This window comes from Trachypithecus francoisi, unplaced genomic scaffold (genome assembly GCF_009764315.1).
Source record: "Trachypithecus francoisi isolate TF-2019V2 unplaced genomic scaffold, Tfra_2.0 Lachesis_group7, whole genome shotgun sequence".
Classification (NCBI taxonomy): Eukaryota; Metazoa; Chordata; class Mammalia; order Primates; family Cercopithecidae; genus Trachypithecus; species Trachypithecus francoisi.
Window position 1 is genome coordinate 23,678,679 of NW_022681472.1, and position 18,110 is coordinate 23,696,788.

Consider the following 18,110-nt stretch of genomic DNA (forward strand, 5'->3'; position numbering starts at 1 on the left):
TTTTATCTTCATAGATCATTCCCTTAAAATTCTTGTTTAGTATTAAGCCACAAACCAAGCAAACACAGCAATAATTCTTTGGAAATTGCTGTAATTATTGCAGGGCACTAGGATTCCACTTTGGGTATTATAATGGCTATTTTAATACACAAAATGGCATGGAATACTATACAGCCATAAAAAAGAGATGATATCCTTTGCAGTGTGTCCTTTGTTTTTTTGCACAAAGTGTATTAGGCCACTAGGATTCCACTTTGTGTGTTGAAATAATCATTATCATATTATATCCTGGTAACAAAAAAGAGCCACTGAACCCTCAGAGAGAGTTTCACTTCTAATCAGAGCATAGCTTGGTGCTGGAAAGAATCGCCTCAGTGTTCTGTTTAAAGTTAGGTTTTTATAAGCATTTGTTTCATAATCTTTCTCACAATAAATGAAAATTGGATAATGTTCTTCAATAGTCACAAAAATATATTTCAACTTTTTAATAGTATTGATCATTATAAATATTAATAAGCACTTATTCTGTGCTGTGCACTGTTCTGCATATTTTACCTGCATTAACTCATTTAATTTTGGCAGTCTTATGAAGTAGAAGCTAGTGCTTTCCTAAAATTACAAATGAGAAATCTGAGCATAGACAAGTGATCTCTCCAAGGCTGCACAATCTGTAATAGACCCCATGGTAATTTTCAACATCTTTTTTAAATGGAATTTTAACCCTCTCTTTTAAATGGTTGACATTTGTGCAACTCTATCCTTCTAATGTTCAGTGCTTTTGTTTATTCACTTGTTTTTAAAAGGAAGTCAGTGATTCTTGAACATCTTCATTCATGTTATGTCTTTGTCTAACAACAAATGATAACTTATTCCTTGGATTCTTACAGGGCATTCTACTTGGACAAGTCAAATTCACCACCAAACTCCACATCCAAAGCTGCCTATGTAGATAAGGTAAAAACAGATGATTATATTTATTGGTGCTTTTTTATTTAAGTATCTCCCTTATTTAATTTTTCTGCTGTTGTTCTTGAGCAATGAATAATTATAAATATTTGTAGTCTTTAATTCCGCTACCACCAAAACAAAATAATATCTTAGACTATTCTTTAACAGCTATACCAACTATGAATTTTAACCCATCTAAAAGGATTTTACTAAACATGCTGAACTTGATGTTCATCACTTTTTTTTCTGCAGCTAATGAGGCCTCTCAACGCTTTGGATGAACTTTACCGACTGGTAGCCTCGTTTATCGGATCCAAGCGCACAGCTGCCTGTGCAAACACAGCGTGCAGTGCCTCTGGCGTTGGACTGCTGTCAGTTTCCTCGGAGCTATGCACCAGGCTAGGCGCCTGCCACATCCTCATGTGCAGCAGCGGTGTGCATCGGTACGTGACCCTCCCGCCTTGCTTGCCTCTTTGTTAGATCGCACTTTATTTGATGGTTTTTGTTGACATTTTGGCTTCACAAAATTAAAACTGGAAACATTCAAAAGACTCAGGTGTATCTGGAATAAGATTTTGGATGTTTTCTGGTTTTAATTCTTGTATTTTCAGTGACTGTTTAGTCATACACATGAAGGCAATCCCACGTTTATATCATTGTGGCCCAAAATCTTATCATACTTGCATTTATATTAACATACTTGCATTTTAGGTAAAAATACGCATTCATTTTATTCACTAGAGGAATTTGTTTAGTAGGAGCTGACTCAACTAGCTCACAAAACTGGTTTTCTCACTGCCTTTGATAGACAGTCCACTATTCAGTGGTTCCAATCCCTACATCCCGAGTGTTGTGAGCTAGATGCTGCTTGGAGTTGCAACTGCTTTCTAACTCCTGGCAAAGTTGTGGTCCAGGAGCTCACACAATGTGCTATTCCAGAAAATGTAAAGGGAAATATTTGATGGGTTCTTTTCGGGTGGTTTATCTTAGGCAACTGTGGTCTGTCTGGGGCAGCCAAGATAGGCATATAAATACATCAGACTTAGACTCAAAGTGTGAGTGGGAATCCCTGAGTCAAGTCCCTCTTCATAATCATATACTGTCGCCTCTCCATTGCCACAAGGAAACAGAATCAAGTAAATGGAAATAATAGGACAGAATTTTAGTCCTTGTTTTAATCTAAGTAGGGAACGAGTCTGTCATGAGACAGTCTCTTCTATTTATTTACTTTTATCATACTTTAAGTTCTGGGGTACATGAGCAGAATATGCAGTTTTGTTACATAGATATACATGTGCCATGGTGGTTTGCTGCACCCATCAGCCCGTCACCTACATTAGGTCGGTTTGATTTCGAGGATAGTGTTTACTTATTCAAATTTACTTGGCACTGAATCCATGCAAAGGATTGCAGTCAGTGCTATTGGCTGTGTAATAGAAAGTGTTCATATCAGAGACATAAAACATGAAGAGCAAGCAAAAAAATTTCAAAAAAATGTTTTTTTTTTTTTTGAGACGGAGTCTTGCTCTGTCGCCCAGGCTGGAGTGCAGTGGCCGGATCTCAGCTCACTGCAAGCTTCGCCTCCCGGGTTCACGCCATTCTCCTGCCTCAGCCTCCTGAGTAGCTGGGACTACAGGCGCCCGCCACCACGCCCGGCTAGTTTTTTTTTGTATTTTTTAGTAGAGACGGGGTTTCACCGTGTTAGCCAGGATGGTCTCGATCTCCTGACCTCGTGATCCACCCATCTCAGCCTCCCAAAGTGCTGGGATTACAGGCTTGAGCCACCGCGCCCGGCCCAAAAAAATGTTAACATAAAATAACATAATGATAAAAATACACACGCATACAACACACACAACTCAAGAACAAGAAAACATAAATGTAGGAAAGTTGCAGCTAAAGTGTAGGATTCAGAGGGAGAATAGATCTTTGAGATGGTTAGACATGGGAACTCTTCATGGAGAAAGTGATGTTTGAATTGGGTTTTCATGGATCAGGTTATAGAGGCAGAAAAGAAAGAAAGGTCATTGAAGGCAGTAGCTTCGCCATCTGGGAAAATCCATTTTGACTTGAGATGGCCACATTCTAGTTTTCAGGCCCTATGCAGTATGAATGTGCTTATGAAAAATGGCAAGAGTATTTGTCTAAAAAGAACATTAAATTTTTGTAGTTGGCAAAATATGCAGAATTTTTCACTTTAATTTCTATTGCTGTGTACTTTGCTGTCTCTTGCAAGCTTTTTAAAATCTTAATTGAAAATATCTGAATGGATCAAAGATTGGAAAGATTTTTTGCTAGCAAAGAAATAATATCTTCCTTCTGATAAACTTATGTTCATATGGTCTGTTTCTATTCATTCATTCATTATTCATTCATTCAATAAATATGCATTGAGCACCAATCATGTGCCAGCACTGTTCTGGTTGCTGAGGACACAGCATTGAGAAAATAAAGTCCCTACTTTCATATAGTATATACTGCATTGGGGGAAATGGTTGATAAAGTAAACAAATAAATATGTAATGTAGCAGGTGGAATAAATCCAAAAAAGAACAGAATTCAAGTGAATAAAGGAAGATAGTGTAGGGAAAAGACAGGCAGATTAAATTAGCATTAATATCTAGATATTTTAATGCTAACCTGAATCAGATGGGGAGATTTGCGATGGGGGATTTCATAAGACACTGGTATAAAATGAAGGAGTGGTCGGGTGCAGTGGCTCATGCACTTTGGGAGGCTCAGGTGGGCAGATCACTTGAGGTCAGGAGTTCAAGAGCAAACTGGTCAACATGGTGAAACCCCCTCTCTACTAAAAAAAAATAGAAAACTTAGCCAGGCATGGTGGTAAGTGCCTGTAATCCCAGCTACTCAGGAGGCTGAGGCAGAAGAATTGTTTGAATCTGGGAGGCGGTGGTTACAGTGAATGGAGATCACATCACTGCACTCCAGCCTGGGTAACAGAGTTAGACTGTGTCTCAAAAAACAAAAAAGCAAAAACAAACAAACAAACAAAAACCAAAAAAATAAAAACGAAGGAGTGAGTCATGCAGATATCTCAGAGAAAGAGCATTGAGACCATAGGGAGCAGCAGCTCAAGTGTCCTCAAGTGGGAAAGTGCACCATGTGTTCAAGCAACAACAAGGAGTCCATTGTGGCCTCCACAAAGCGTCATTGCCTTGAGTACTTGTGCTCTTCTCTTCTCTTACCCTGGTATATCAGAGGTCTGGATACACTAGAACCAAGGGGGTACTTCAGACTTTGGAACTATAAGCACCTACTCTTAACTCCACATTAATATACTGAAAGGTAATTCAGTTAAATCTGCCATTTAACCCTACAGACTGTGACTAAGTTGTCCAAATTACTCTCTCAGATGTTTCACGAGCAATTTTAGAATTAGACTGGTGTTGTATAAGGGAAATAGATTGATGTTCCACGGCTATTTTATACTTACTATATGCATTGATTAGTGTGTTAGAATCACAAGGGACATTGACATTTTAAAATACTTTTACTTTCTTGATTTCTACAATTCAAAATAAATACAGCTTTCGTTAATTCACTTCACGAGATATTTACCAAGCTGTGGGCACCAATGCCCCATAATAGGGGGTGAATTTAAGGTCAAAACTATTTGAAAATTGTATAGTTTTATTTTTCCAGTATGCAGAATAAAATGGGGAATATAAAATAGTCTTTAATTTTTCAGTGAAGGCTATGCTTAGATTTTTCATGATGATAAGATATGTGCTAATTTATATTAAGATCCAAAAGCCCACAGAAGGCTGTTCCTAAAATAATCCTTTAGTAATTCTAATTTAGACAGCTAGAGAGGAACCCAAGCAGATCCACACCTGCATGCAACATTAAACACGGAGGTTTACCCTCAGGTTCTAACAGAGGGGAGAAATTCGCAGTGTGAATCAGAATAAATATTACAGAAGCCATTTTTATCATTTACTTTTAAAATCAAGATGCAAAAAAGTCAACAATATGGTATCCACATTAGATAGTCAATTTCCTGCCTTTTCTGATTTCACTGGACAGAAGGAGGATCTAAAATGTTTTTTAAAACTATCGAATTATATTGCATGTGTTTGATATTAATGGGAAGAATGGTTTTTCAGAATGAAAAGGCAGATTTAATTAGCATTTATGTCTAGATGTTTTCATGCCAATCTGAATCAGATGGCAGAGCTACATACAATAGTGAATATGAGATTAGTAGGAATAGAATTCAGGATGAATTATTAAAATCTTCCCAAAGCATTTAACCTGGTTTTGTTTTCAGTAAATTATCTTTTGTAGAGTACTCTTTTTGTGTGAATGACAAGTCTCCTGATGGACTTTCTTGTCCATATGCTGTTCAACCATTCGCTTACGTTTAATATCATCATTGCTATTAAATAGTGGCAGAGGAGCAGGCTGGACTCTTTTGAGTTGATCAGATTTTTGCCTTTTAATTAATATAAATACGATTAAAAGGTAGTTAAATATATAGAAAAAAATTCTATTCTGTCATCCTTTTTCGTTTTCATTTTGTGTTATCTCTAGTAACTTCTATCAAACAACACACATCTGAACATAGTTTCATTTATATATATATATAGTGTCTTATTTGTGCTGCTATAAGAAAATACATGATACTGAGTGATAGAGTTTAGATCTGTGTCCCCACCCAGATCTCATGTTGAAATGTGAACCCCAATGTTGAAAGTGGGGTCTGGTGGGAGGTGATTGGATCATGGGGATGGATCCCTCCATGAATGATTTAGCACCATCCCCAGTTTACATGAGATCTGCTTGTTTAAAGATGTATGGCACCTCTCCCCCAGTCTCTCTTCCTCCTGCTCCAGCCATGTAAGAGGTGCCTACTTCCCCTTCACCTTCCACCATGATTGTAAATTTCCTAAGGCCTCCCCAGAGGCAGAAGCCGCTGAACCCTGTGAAATAGTTCCCATTTCCCAGAACTATATGCCAATTAAAGCTCTTTTCTTTATAAATTACCCAGTCTCAGGTATTTCTTTATAGCAGTACAAGAACGGACTAACACACTGAGTCATTTATAAAGAGCAGAAATGTATTTTCTCATAGTTCTGGAGACAGGGAAGTTCCAGATCAAAGCACTGGCAGATTCGGTATCTGGTGAGAGTCCTGGTTTCTGCTTCCAGGATGGTACCTTGAACCCCATATTCTCACATTACAGACGAGCAAAAGGGAGGGAAGAGCTCCCCAAACCTCTTTTATAAGGTGTTAATTCATTCACAAGACCCCCACTCTCATGACTAAATCACCTCTGACGTGGTTTGGCCCCGTGTCCCCACCCAAATCTCATCTCAAATTATAATCCCCATAATCCCCACATGTCAAGGGCAGGGCCAGGTGGAGGTAACTGGATGATGGGGGCAGTTTCCCCCATGCCGTTCTCATAATAGTAAGTGAGTTCTCATGAGAGCTGATGGTTTTATAAGTATCTGGCATTTCCCCTGCTTGCACTGACCTTATTCTGCTTCCCTGTGCAAAAGCTGCCTGCTTCTCTTTTGCCTCCTGCCATGATTGTAAGTTTTCTAAGGCCTCCCCAGCAATGTAGAACTGTGAGTCAATTAAACCTCTTTCTTTCATAAATCACCCAGTCTTAGGTATTTCCTCATAGCAGTGTGAGAATGGACTAATACAACCTCCTAAAGGCCCCGCCTCTTAATATTATCACATTGGTGATCAAGTTTCAACATATGAATTTGGAAGGACACATTTGGACCAGAGCATATAGTTTAATAATCAGCCTTATACTTGTAGCATATATATATGACATATGATATATATATAGCATATATATGCTATATATAATGCTACATCTATATGCTACATATATAATGCTATATATATGCTATATATATATATTTAAAATGAGCACATAGACTTTCTTAGTCTCATTTTTATTTGCTGCATAATATGTCAACCAGTTTTATACCACAATTAACTAAACTATTAGTTTAGTGATTTGTTTCTCAATTGTATATAATAAATTACAGAGTGGCATCTTTCTCTATGTTGCTATTCAAATTTCAGTTTTATTTTCCATTAATATAAAAGAAAAAAGCCAAACAAAAATATTGCTCAGGTAAAATCACTGTGTCAAAGAGTTTAAACCTTCTTAGTTGATATATTGTTCAAATTCCCAAAAGAGTTATCCTCATGTACAATACACCAGTGGAATAGATAGTTGTGAGGCACTTTCACCCTTGCTGTGTCTGCAGAAGGTATTAGAATCCATTTATATATTGTACTTCTTTACTAGATGTACAATTAAATTTCCATTGTTAATTTGTCCTTTTTTGATGAACAAATAAAAGTATTTGATATCTTTTGAATTTCTTTCTCTACTAAGTCTTGTGCTATTTATATTTATATACCTGCTTCGTAGGCAGAGTTATTTTTTGCCAAATTGAATGTTTTTAAGATACTGAGTCAGCACTGTGGCTTTTCAAATTTGCTTTTGTACCCATGCCAGTTATTGTGGCAGGCAATCAAAAAGCTTGCTACCAGGATTTCTAAATTTCTTTTATTTCTTATTGCAGCATCCATTCAATGTAGTGTTTTAATTTGTTGTGGTTCTTTATTTCCACCCTGCTTAATAGCCAAATGTTTTTCTTTAACCAATATAAATCGGTATACAGCAAACGTTATAAAGCCCGAAGCATGAGTCTTACTGAGTCCAAAAACGAAAATGCCATTTTCCTCCCTCCACATTCATTTCTGCCTCCTTAGCCAGTAGGAACAAGTGAGTAGAAATTTGCAGAGTCTACTTGAAAGAATAAAGGATATGTGTAAGAAATTTCCAGTGAGGGTGAGAAATCTGGAATCACAGTTTTCCCCTGTAATGACTTGTTCCAGAGAGTTTTTGTCTTCATATTCTCTTCACTCTATATTTTTAAATAATAGATTATCAGTGGTGTCAGAGTCTTGGTCTGGCCATGTGGGAAGGTGGGTGACTTGAGTGCAGGCCTCATGCTCTGAATAGTGTGTGATGTCTTCAAATCAAAACACTGGAGATCTGTATATATGAGTTAACTTTTATCTTCATGCTTTGTTATGAGGGTGAATCTCTTCCAGGAAACAGGGTCCTGGATTTTTAACTAGCATACCCTGTGGTCCATCATCTGGTGGGAGTTGTTAGTGGCACCATCAACAAGGCCTTGCTGCATTGGCATGGGGTGGGGGGGGGGTCACCAGCACCCAGTTCCAGGTGGCATCATAAATATCCTGTGTGCAGAGCCCCACACAGGTGTGAGAGAAAGTCTGGCAAGACCAGCCCATTATCATTGATAAAACACATAATAATGATGACCATCAAGCTAGCTACTATCCATGTAATCCAGTGTTAGGCTACTTGAATATGTAGTAGAAGTTAGCTTTAACATATGTAAAGTTTTTTCCCCAAAATGCGCTTTTTAGTTGATGATTTGGAAATTGAAGTATATTTCACATTTATCAATGCTGCAGATTGGGATTGAATTACCAAGATTCTACTGAGGCTTCTCCCACCGACAGAAGCTAATGTAAACCGTCTTCTAACTAGAACCCAGAACCCAAAATATGATTATAAGACTTTGTTAAAAAAGTGAAATTTATAAGGGAAAATATAAAAACAACTAACAAGAAACTTGTATTACCAATATGGTTAATGGAACAGTTATTATTTCAAATGAGGATGAACAGTATGATTACTCTCAGTTCATATAAGCAATAGAAAAAATCTTATTCAGGTAACTATCAATTAACAATTTAAAAACCCACTTTTGTTGGAACTTTTAAAGGACTCTTCCTTTGTAATACTTTATTCTGTCATTACCCTGACATCAAAGGACAAATTGACAAATAGGCCCAGATTAGGTAATGCAGAATCTTTTAAAAGTAGAGCATTCAAGGTAACCTGTCTTAGGTAATCAAAGAGTTCCCATAGGGCAGACGATGAAGCTGCATCTTTTCTCTACTGTGCAATGAAGACGTATTAAGTAAAAGGAATAGGTTTACTCTAATGATTTCTATATGTAGGTTAGATTCTATGTATGGGACAGAAAAAATAACTTCAATAAGCAAATAAAGGTTTCAAATGTATTTATTTACTTTTTGTGCAAAAAAGTTTTGAAAGATCCAGTAACAAGATTAGAGGAGACACTTGAATTTTATATCACTAGAAAGATGGCTAAATAGATCAGAAGAAATATTTTTTCTAGCTTATGACCCAAGGATATTATATAGTCCCCAAAAGAAGTTATAAAATATATGCTTTTATTTCCCTTTGGAAGGGAAAGAAGAAAATACTGCAATAACAGGGGCCTGGCAGAAAGACAAAATATATCCTACTCGTGATAGATTGGTACCACTACCTTTCATAAAGATAAGTCTTAATTACTCTCAGATGTTCCCTTCATTATATATCAGTACAGAATTACAAATTTTACTGAATTGTAAAATAGGCAAACAAACATCAACATTTATTCTAATTTAGTCAACCAGAGAAATTATACAGGTAAATTGTTAAAATTATAGGAAGCAATCAAATATTGTACATATGAAAAGGTTCCCTTGTATTACTTTTTCCCATTATCTATAATAAAACTTCTTTATCCTTAAAAAGGTGGTCATATTTGCATGCGATATCATTGTCTCTTTTTTTGCTTAATATGTATCTTAATAAATTAGTATATTGAATCATTTTATTTTAAAATGTACATTATTTTCTTAAAATTAGATGTACGGTGAGCAAGGATTAATAAAACAGTGTATGAGAGGGTGACATCTTACTGCAGTGGTTTCTAGTTCTGACATCTAGGAATCATATGATATTGACCAAACAGGCCTTGCTTTTGGTACATATAAAAGGGGAGGAAAAGCCTGGGTCCTAATATGTCAAACATATGAATAATCAAGTATTAGTTATATTTCATCTGTATCTGCCAAACCTAATTGTACTATTTGAGCATATTAATAAAATGTAAGTATTTACATTACTACATTTTATTTGCATAGATACAGGAATAAATACAGAATCTACTTAAAAAACGATTAAACAGAGCATGGTTCTTTGTATTTGTTTCAGATAAACTGAAGTTATTGTCTTTCCTAAATCTACCAAATTATATTATAAATAAAATAAAATTCCAGTCATTTTCTGGAATATATTACTGAGATCTCCAAGGCTAGGGATTTTGTAACTACTCTAATTAGTGACATAAGATAAATTTTCCATCTTCCAGAGGAGGGAAGAAATATGAGTGTCTCACCAATGTCAATGATTCTCTTTTTTCTGCATGTTAGGAGAGCAGGAGAACAGGTAGTATGGAGGATGTTTGTATTAGGGTTCTCTAGAGGGATAGAACTAATAGGGTAGATGTATATATAAAGGGGAGTTTATTAAGGAGTATTGACTCACACGACTGTGTGAGTTCCCATAATAGGTCCTCTGCAAGCTGAGGAGCAAGGAAGCCAGACCAAGTCCCAAAGCTGAAGAACTTGGAGTCCAATGTTTGAAGGTAGGAAGCATCCAGCATGAGAGAAAGATGTAGGCTGGGAGGCTAAGCCAGTCTAATCTCTCCACATTCTTCTGCCTGCTTTCATTCTGGCTGCACTGGCAGCTGATTGGATGGTGCCCACCCAGATTGAGGGTGGGTCTGCCCTTCCCAGTCCACTGACTCAAATGTTAATCTCATTTGGCAGCACCCTCACAGACACACCCAGGAATAATACTTTGCATCCTTCAGTCCAATCAAGTTGACACTCCGTATTAACCATCATAGGCTTGTAGGAAGGAAGCAGCATTCCTGCCTTTGTGATGTTAATTGTAAACTGGCACCAGGTCTTCTAACATATTCAGGAAGAGTATATAGGGGTGAGATTTAAATACTCAGGAAGGGAGTAAGGTAACACCTTTTTTTTTTTTTTTTTTTTTTGAGCTGGAGCCTCGCTCTGTCACCCAGGCTGGAGTGCAGTGGCACGATCTCAGCTCACTGCAACCTCCGCCTCCTGGGTTCAAGTAATTCTCTACCTCAGCCTCCCGAGTAGCTGGGATTACAGGTGCCTGCACCAAGCCTGGCTAATTTTTGTATTTTTAGTAGACACGGGGTTTCACCATCTTGGCAGGCTGGTCTTGAACTCCTGATCTTGTGATCCACCCACCTTGGCCTCCCAAAGTGCTGGGATTACAGGGGTGAGCCACTGTGCCCAGCCAGGTAACACCTATTTTTAAAGCATGACCAGCACTCACCAGGCAATGGAAGTGGAGAAGGATGGGTTATCCATCCTTCAGCACAAAGGAATAATGTGAAAAGACAATGCAGAGATGTGCAGTAACTACGTAGCTGGAGTTCACAGGAAATCCTGTGCTCTTGCTGCGTGGTCAAGTGAGAGCGAAGCAGCGTTAAGAGAAGAGGGTAGTGACTGGACAGGATTGGAGAGTGGAAGGCTCTGGCTGCTGGGTGAAGGATTTGTGACTCTCTCCTAGAGGCCTTAGGAAGCCAATGATGGGTTTTCAGCTAAAGAATAACATGATTCGATATTTTTTAAAATATCAACAAGAATAAGAATTACTATCATGGTCTGTAATGGGACAAGGCTGGAGGCAGGGAGATAGCAGGATTTTACAGTATTACAGCAAGATAAGATGAAGCCTAGCACAGAAGCATGGGCTCAGAGGTTAAAAGGGAAAGGCTAGATGTGAAAGGTATTAAATGGCAGTCAACAGGACTCGGTGATTGGTGAGAAATAGAGAATAGGGAAGAAGGAGAATGTTCAGTCACAGTTGTGCAAAGGGACAGAAGTGATAGAACAGAGAGAGATGAGAAGGATTTACTAGGGGATTTGGTTCACTGCACTGTGGAGGCTGAGAAGTCCCAGGTAGGCTGTCTGCAAGCTGGAGAACCAGGGAAGCCAGTAGTGTGTTTCAGTGCAAGTCAGAACTCCTGAGAACCAAGGAGGCCAATGCTGTGAAACTCCTGGTCCAACTACCGGTCACGCTTCTGGGGGCCCACTGGTGTGAGTCCCGGAGAACCAGGAATTCTGATGTCTAAAGGAAGGAGAAGAGGGGCATCCCTGCTCCGGGAGAGAAAGCATAAAATTTACCCTTCCTCTTCCTTTTTGTTCCATGTGGGTCCCCAGCCAACAGCATGGTGCCCACTCACATTGAGGTTGACTCTTGCCCACTCAGTCCATGGACCCATGTGCCAGTCTCCTTCAGAAACACCCTCACGGACACTCCTGGGACAGCTCAGTCATTCTAATCCAATGCCACACTACATGGCTTTCCCTCTCAGCAGAAGAAGGGGCTCAGTGCCTACTGAAGCACTGAAAAGAATCAGTGCTTTACCAGCTGTCTGGGTATCTGAATCCAGCCAAGTCGACACCCCGAGTCAGCCATCACAGAGGAGTATCGATGACTCTGACTGACCAGCTTGGAAAGAAATCAGGATGGGGGGCTTCCACAGGAAGAAAATATGCATTCATCTTTGAGGGGATTGTGGAGAGGGTGTTGAATTAATCTGTTATACTGTTCCATGTTGAATTTTAGATGTCCTTTGATGGGTTCACAGGTGACAAGGACAGGTGTCAGGCGGTTATGGAAAAACAAATGTGGAGGTGATGAGTACAGAGAGAGAAAGGGGGATCATGGCAGAGAAGGCTTTACAGAGATATATTTGAGCTGGGTTTAAAACATTACTAAGAATTTTTAGGGAACACACTTTGGGTATTAGGAGCAGGTATTCCAGGAGCAGGCATGAAAGAATAATCAGCTGCCAACTATGTAAGTTGAGAAAAGAAGAAAGATCCCCAGGCAGGACATACAGAGTATTAATATTCCCTGATGCCTCACATCCCTGTCCTCTGTGCACCCTGATGTGGAGGTGCCTCAGGGTAAAATAGAACGATCCACTCAAAGGTGTCAAATGCACAAAGTTCTGTTCAGTGTCTCAGATAAACAGGCCAAAGAGAAAACAATTATGGTCCAGTGTCAAAGAACTAGAGATATGGATAAAAACTACATACTAGACACCTCTTTAAAGTATTTATGTCGTCAGAGAACCTATGAGGAGTAAGGACAAAAGTCAAATTTGAGATCTAGAGAGCGAATGAGAATGCTGAGGAACTTCAGGTAGCTGGGATAGACACCCAAACTATTCAGTTAAATTCCCCCTGCCCCACCCACCAAAATAGAAATGAAATAACTTGGTGAGTTAGATCCAGGCTGAAGAATCTAAAATGTGGAGCAGCAGATTCAAACCTGCGGGCTGCAGTATTTAAGGTCCTAACACACTGCTGTTTCATAGTCGTATACATTCCTGGCATAGCAAATACCTCTCCAAGTGCCTCATTGCTCATTACCCAACCCCAGAAGGTCCCTAGTCACCTCTATGCTAACCTCCACAATGAAACTGTGTCAAAGAAAAACATACCTTAATGGGCTTGAATAGAAAGTAATGAGGGATGTGGAATGTTTTTGCTTGGCAGTTGATTTTTAAGCTTAGTTTAAAGATAAATGCTGAGAACTTTCAGAGAATGTATTGAAAGTGGTAATAGAAAGTCCCATTATCTTTAATGAGAATTTCATGGCTAATTCCCTGTGCAGCCCTGAAAATGCATCCCTTCAACTCCATTGCTTTTTTGCCTTAAGATAGATAAAGTGAGTGGAGTATTCGATCAAGTTCTGCATCTGCGGCCAGGATCAGATCTTACCCCAGCTGTTACCCATCTCTGCTGCATTCTGTTCAGTTGTTTTCCACAGGGCTACTTTCTGCCTGCTTTCCCTCTGCTTTCTTTTCAGCTACTCAGAAACCCTTGTCTTCCAGCTCTCGGGCTATGAATCACAGAAACCCAGTATGGTCACAGGAAGATTTTGCCAGGGCTGTCCTTTTGACAAGAGTCAAATGATCAATAATATTAAAAGTATCAATAAATATTGGGAGGTCATTTCTATAAATTATACTAAAAACTTGCCTGAGTAACCACTGGCTTTTGAATTGCAGCTGTTATCCTGTCATTCAAAGTTTTCTAAAAAGAGAGTATCAATATTTAATATTATATATATGGTGTGTGTGTGTGTGTGTGTGCAGGATAAGAGAACTTGTTGCTGAAACAAATAGTCTGTTTGTCCTTTTTTTCCTCCACATAAAAGTATTTATGTTTTTCATTTAAAAGCTGCTTCTGTCCTACAGGAAAATAATAGTAAGTTGGGTTTTTCACATTCCCACTGACTTGTAGCAATTTTCTCAAGACTTTTGCTTGTCACCAAAGCCTTGCTCAGGGTGAATAAGGTGGGAAGATCGATAGGTCAGCTTCAGGCCTTTCCGTATTTATTTTGCAGAGACTCTGCCTATGTAGAACCATAGCAGCCACGTGGGGATTGATCAGTATTTAACAGACTGCGTTAGTCCTCAGGTGTACAATTCTTCCTCCATGGAAGATAATGAAAGGGATCAGGGAAACTATAACTGCACAACCTTAGAGAATTAGTTTCTTCAATCAGGTGCTTCATTCTAGTTGTCAATAGACTTTTCACAGTGGTGCTCTATAAAAGTAATTAGAAGCCAGAATAAATGCGATCATTACAGGAATGAACACACTTTACACAGAACAGTGCATTTTATATAGAAAAATGCAAATCTTTAGTCAAGAAGGAACACATTCTCCCTTCAATTTATTTTTACTACTTGATCACTTTACAATCGATATGCTTACTTAGCATGTTTCTTTTTAATCATGAACTCATTTTAGTATGATGAAGTCTACATTCACAGTGAAGTAATTTGGACCGCCTGAATTGATCTCTACCAAAACAATGCATTTAAAATATAAATGCTGAGACCAAGCTTGTGATTGTTGAATTATGGATGTTGGGAGCTGGAATTCTCTAAATATATTAATCTACGTGATTCGAATTTGGTACAGCAGAAAGGGCCCTAGATTTTGAATCCAAAAATGGGTTTTGAATCCTGTTGTTTACTCGCTGTGCAAGGGAGTGAGTGATTACATCACCTCGTCTCTCAGGGACTTATCGGTGACATGGGAATAATGATTTCTTTCTCACAAAGATAACGAGGATTAAAAGAGCAGTGTATGTGAAAACAGCTAGTACAGGTTCTAGCATTCCTGACTACTCAGAATGTTTAGTCTAAATCTGTGTTTCTGATAGCGAATCCGTCTTCTCATTGCAGAGCTAGAAATATGAAGCACATCTGTTTTAAATGAGATTGTACCTACTAAAAATAGGATAACCCCTGTAAGAGCTATTAAAAATCACAGTAATGGGTCACCAGAGAATGATAGGGAGGAGTATGAAAAATACAAAAGTTATCTCTTCTGATCTGTAAGAAATAGAATACACAATATGTTGGGTCCTATTCGAGCTTGTTTTTAGAATCCGCCTTTGAAAAAAGCATTCAAGAGCAGCAGAAGAGCTACCCTTGAATTCAAGGATAGGGTTTATTTCCTGGTATCAAAACCCAAGAGCATATGGCAGAAGACAAATGTTTAGGATTTAAAAAGGATTAGACATTTATTCATCTATTTGTTCATCCATTTATTTGTTGAGCAAGAAAAAACTATGGAGCACTGCTATGTGTCAAGCACTTTGCTGCACCAGCCTGGGAGACCCCAGGATGCCTGCCCTCACTGCTCTTAGAGTCTGATGTCTTGCCAGTGGAGCCACATTGTGAAGCCAGACAGCCATACTACGTAGCGTCAGTTCTTCTTAATCATGAAAATGAAAACAGGAAAAGATAGTCCAAGGATTGGGTTTTAAGTGACCCAAAGGAGAGGATACATACTTTTCAAACTACAATGGAGAGGAAGAATGTATAACTTGTCATTTTGACAATTCTCTTGAATAATCAAGGTTTCAAAAGTGTTCTTCTGACTTAGGAAAATATTGACAAATAAATGGAGAATTTTGAAGATATAATAATTAATAATATAGTTACTATAAGACTAATCAGTATGCTTTATATATATATATATATATATATATATATATATATATATATATTTCAAGTATTACCATAATTCAAACAGAGTTGTTAACCAGCAGATGTGGTAGGAGCAATCGTTAAAATCCAGAGAAAGGGAAATGCAAGGCACTGATTATGAAAGAAGAATCATATCCCATTTAGAGGCCGTAAGAGAATCTGTGATTTCTTTTTGCTAATGTTTATTGTCTCCATAATGCATTTATCACTTCCCAGAATACATTTAATAAGTGAACCCATTTTTGAACTCGAACAAATACGTGGAAAACACAGAGTATAAATAAATAAATCTAGTCTTTTAGGGGAATGGATATAATATCATTGGCACACATTAGGAATTCATGTAATTTTTAAGATAAGTATGTACTGAATGCTTACTGCATCCTAGGAAGTATGCTAGGGTCTAGAAAAGCTACAGTCAATATAGATACCAGTCCAGCCTAGTGGTGGTGGTGGTGGTAATAGTAATAAAAATTTTGAACATTTGTTGAGAATAAATGACACACTATACTTCATACGAAGTATTAGGCATGAATTATTTCATATAATCTTGAAAACAACACTCTGTGTTGTATATTATTATTACATTCAGTTTACGGAGGAGGATACCGAGTTTGAGGAGCTTCAGTAACTTGCCCAGGGTCACTCAGTTATTAGCACAGCCAGGCTCCGACTCAGGAAATTATCTGTCTTGCCCATGTTCTTAATCCCTACACCTTCCAGATGAGTGTGAGATAGTGGGGTAAGAGATATTGTGTTACTTCAACCAGGGCATATGAGATCATACAAACATGGGAACTATGATAGTTGATGATTGCAGAAAACTATACAATCATTTAAGTATGGAATAGAAGTGAGGAAAACCAGGGACCATACTGTGAAGATCTTGTATTTCATGTGAAGAAATGGGAAGCCATTCCTGTGTTTGTATTTATATCTGCATTTTAAAAAGGTCGCCTTCACTATGGAGGAAGACCAATGGGAAGAGGCCAGACAGGAAAGGTTAGAGTGAGGCTGCACCAGTCTAGGCAGGAGATAATACTAGTGCAGCTAGAGAGGAGACATTTGAGAGATAGTATAAAATATGAAATTAATAGGTATGAAATGTGCTGTAGTGGATACATTAACACACTGAACTGCACACATGCATTAATCTCTTGTAGTGGATGACTTTAATTTCATAACTTGGAGGATTAAAACATTTCTTACTCCAGAAATGAAATAAGTCATAAATCACTAAACAAAGATTTTTGGAAAGCAATAATTTTAATCCTGACCACACCACTCTGGCAAGGTTTTTTGTTGTTGTTTGTTTGGTTTTTTTGAGACAGAGTCTTGCTCGGTCGACTAGGTTGGAGTGCAGTGGTGCAATCTTGGCTCACTGCAAGCTCCGCCTCCCAGGTTCACGCCATTCTACTGCCTCAGCCTCCCAAGTAGCTGGGACTACAGGCTCCCGCAACCACGCAAGACTAATTTTTTTTTGTATTTTTTAGTAGAGATGGGGTTTCACCGTGTTAGCCAGGATGGTCTCGATCTCCTGACCTCGTGATCCGCCCGCCTCGGCCAAACACATCCTTTTTTATGGCTGCATAGTATTCCATGGTATATATGTGCCACATTTTCTTTTTTTGTTGTTGTTTTTTGTTTGTTTGCTTGTTTGTTTGTTTTTTTATTATACTTTAAGTTCTAGGGTACATGTGCATAACGTGCAGGTTTGTTACATATGTATTCTTGTGCCATGTTGGTGTGCTGCACCCATCAACTCATCAGCACCCATCAATTCATTATTTATATCATGTATAACTCCCAATGCAATCCCTCCCCCCCCCATGATAGGCCCCGGTGTGTGACGTTCCCCTTCTCGAGTCCAAGTGATCTCATTGTTCAATTCCCACCTATGAGTGAGAACATGCGGTGTTTGGTTTTCAGTTCTTGTGACAGTTTGCTAAGAATGACGGTTTCCAGCTGCATCCATGTCCCTACAAAGGACGCAAACTCATCCTTTTTTATGGCTGCATAGTATTCCATGGTGTATATGTGCCACATTTTCTTAATCCAGTCTGTCACAGATGGACATTTGGGTTGATTCCAAGTCTTTGCTATTGTGAATAGTGCCGCAATAAACATACGTGTGCATGTGTCTTT

The 18,110-nt window shown here is 38.4% G+C and overlaps 1 protein-coding gene across 1 annotated transcript in view; it reads left to right on the plus strand.

Moving 5' to 3' along the window:
- Positions 1-18,110, plus strand: part of PREX2 (phosphatidylinositol-3,4,5-trisphosphate dependent Rac exchange factor 2) — a 296,781-nt gene that overhangs the window by 245,868 nt on the left and 32,803 nt on the right. Inside the window, exons 36-37 of the mRNA XM_033202634.1 lie at positions 888-954; positions 1,201-1,391. Of these exons, the coding sequence (XP_033058525.1) occupies positions 888-954; positions 1,201-1,391 (258 nt within the window). The remainder of the gene's footprint in view (positions 1-887; positions 955-1,200; positions 1,392-18,110) is intronic.